The 2268-nt window shown below is 45.0% G+C and overlaps 1 protein-coding gene across 1 annotated transcript; it reads right to left on the bottom strand.

Moving 5' to 3' along the window:
* Positions 1-225: 225 nt before the first annotated feature.
* LOC147420822 (uncharacterized) lies at positions 226-1315 on the bottom strand. The gene has a single exon (XM_086504912.1). It carries the CDS (start codon positions 1241-1243, stop codon positions 686-688), a length of 558 nt encoding a protein of 185 aa, XP_086361038.1. The 5' UTR covers positions 1244-1315; the 3' UTR covers positions 226-685.
* Positions 1316-2268: the final 953 nt, after the last annotated feature.

The raw sequence follows: 2268 nt of genomic DNA, 5'->3' as shown, positions 1-2268 counted from the left end.
TGCTTTTGTTCACAAAGCAGCTGTTTTGCATTTCCAAATAAATAAATGCAACTCTGTATAAGGTTTTGCAAGCTGAAAGAATAGCAACCACACAAATGCACAGGCCGAAAACACCAATAAGGTGTTAAGCGCAGTCTTGACAAAAATGGTGAGCAACGGATGATGAGGGCTGATACATACATCTCACATCCCATATAAACTACCACAAGAATTCCCAAAAGAATATGTCCAAATCAGCACATGCTTTTAAAGTCAAGAGACTACTTGAATTACAATCAATCGAACCAGAACATCAACTACGGACCTACGGCACTTCCATCTGAATTAAAGTATCAACTTACCTAAGGAGCTCATTTGCGAAAAGAATCCTCTTGGTACAAAGATTAGGCAGCACACATGGTAGAAAATTCCTACTCGACAGAGGGACAAACTCACTTCCCAGGAAATTACTTAGTTATGTGTCCAAAGGCAATCTATACCATAAGATGCAAGGAAGCCATCTCACTTCATTGGGTAAGCAAGTGCAATCTGGCAGCATTTTTCAGAAGACTAGGGTGCTATGGCAAACTACAAACCTCTGTAACAGAGTAGAAGTTGAACACCTCACCGCCTCATCATTAGCAGAACCCTAATTACCTGACATATCACAGGACCGTCGCACCAAAAAAAAAACCCAGCATTTGAATCAGTACCTGGATCCATGGCTCCTATTGCTACTTGTACTCACAGTAAATTTCCTCTCTGGAGGTGCATGCTCAGGCTTCTTTATGGACAAAATCTCCCGACCTCCGCCACCAATTGAAGCCACGCGCACAGTAATCTCCTGGCCTACCTTGAAGAGCCGCTCAAGAATGGCAAGCCCGCCAGTGAACCCAAGATCCTGAGCAGGAAGATAAGCTTCCTTGCCGCTGGGCATGGTAACAAAGTACCCAACAGGAATTACGTCCTTGATGATGGCCTGTTGAGTGCCAGGATCGCCCTTATTAAGAAGCTTGTGAGGAGCGAGATCAATGTTCTTGGCCTCCTCCTCCATCTCTGCCTGCACTTGAGCTTGAGAGATGGGCTCCCGCCGATAGAAGCGCACGCTGTGGAACCCAAGAGAAGGGCTTTCTGCGTGCCATGAGCATGCTGCTGCTGCCGTTAGCTTGAAGCCCTCGTTGGAAACGCCCCTGCTCAGAGGCTCAGATGCACCTGCTCGCTGAAACAGCTGCGAGGCCGACCGTAGCAACGCTCTCGACTTCATCGCTGACCTCGGGCACCTCAGCAGAACAGCTACTAAATATCTGAACAGAGCTGCTAAATATTTCTATTAAACCCTAAGACCATTCTTAAAAAAATGCGCTTGCTTTGTATTAACTCAAAATAATACATGTAAAACCTCGCATATCCTTTGCACTGGGGCAACCAACATTTTACAAAAGAGGTGCGGGTCAATGGGCACAAAGCCCTCTAAGGGTTTTGAGACCATTGACCAAAAATGTACACTATATCCAGGTTCCAAAATTTCGTGTTGTTGTGCTATATTTGTCTCAAGGACATATCCTCTTCTTTTCTGGACAAGCCGCTTCCTCCTGCTCGTAAGCCCATTGTTTAACTTGTGTATGGAGAAATCGAAGTATAAATAGCCTTAGCACATGGGGGTTTGCATCGGGCCGGTCATACAAGGAGGAGAATGCCATCTGGTTGGCTGGGGAGCAGGTATTGTGAGCACATGAGCACACCTTAACCTAGCCACCACCACTAAATAAATGCAAGATATTTGGCCAAGTATGGCGAGAGAAGGCTCAGAAGAGAAAATTGTTGTCGGTGTTACCATACTAATGTAGTAATGTGTGTGAACACACTTAAGACCTCCATGGCAGTTTATTCCTTCACAAGAAGGTTGTTTTTCCCAACTTGTTTATAAGCCCATCATTCTAGGGCTAGGCTCAGCACATTTAGTGCCATTGAGCTTTTTCTTCTCTATCTGAGTGTGCATTCTTGCGACCCTATTTCCAACGTTGGCAGCAGATCAAGTTGGTGTTACCATATACATGTGGTAGGGTAGAGGTGCCAGTAAAAGCATGGGCCCCTCTTTAGAACCCACACTACCCCCAAAAAATATCACCAAAATGCACCATATTAGAGACAAGAAAGCTTGAATGCTTTTGTAGTTAGCATAGCTTTTAGAGAATCTTGGTCGTTGGATCATGTGTTCAAGCCTTGTTGGCAGCTTTGTACCTAATTAGCCCCTTGATGGGTTTGCAACTCACCCCCATTTTTGTTACA

This window comes from Adiantum capillus-veneris, chromosome 28, assembly GCF_014529385.1.
Source record: "Adiantum capillus-veneris isolate H3 chromosome 28, ASM1452938v2, whole genome shotgun sequence".
Classification (NCBI taxonomy): domain Eukaryota; kingdom Viridiplantae; phylum Streptophyta; class Polypodiopsida; order Polypodiales; family Pteridaceae; genus Adiantum; species Adiantum capillus-veneris.
This window is presented reverse-complemented; position numbering and strand designations above follow the sequence as displayed.

What these genes read in the sequence shown, in the direction of transcription:
- LOC147420822 (XM_086504912.1), bottom strand. Translation starts at nt 1,243, where the DNA reads ATGAAGTCGAGAGCGTTGCTACGGTCGGCCTCGCAGCTGTTTCAGCGA.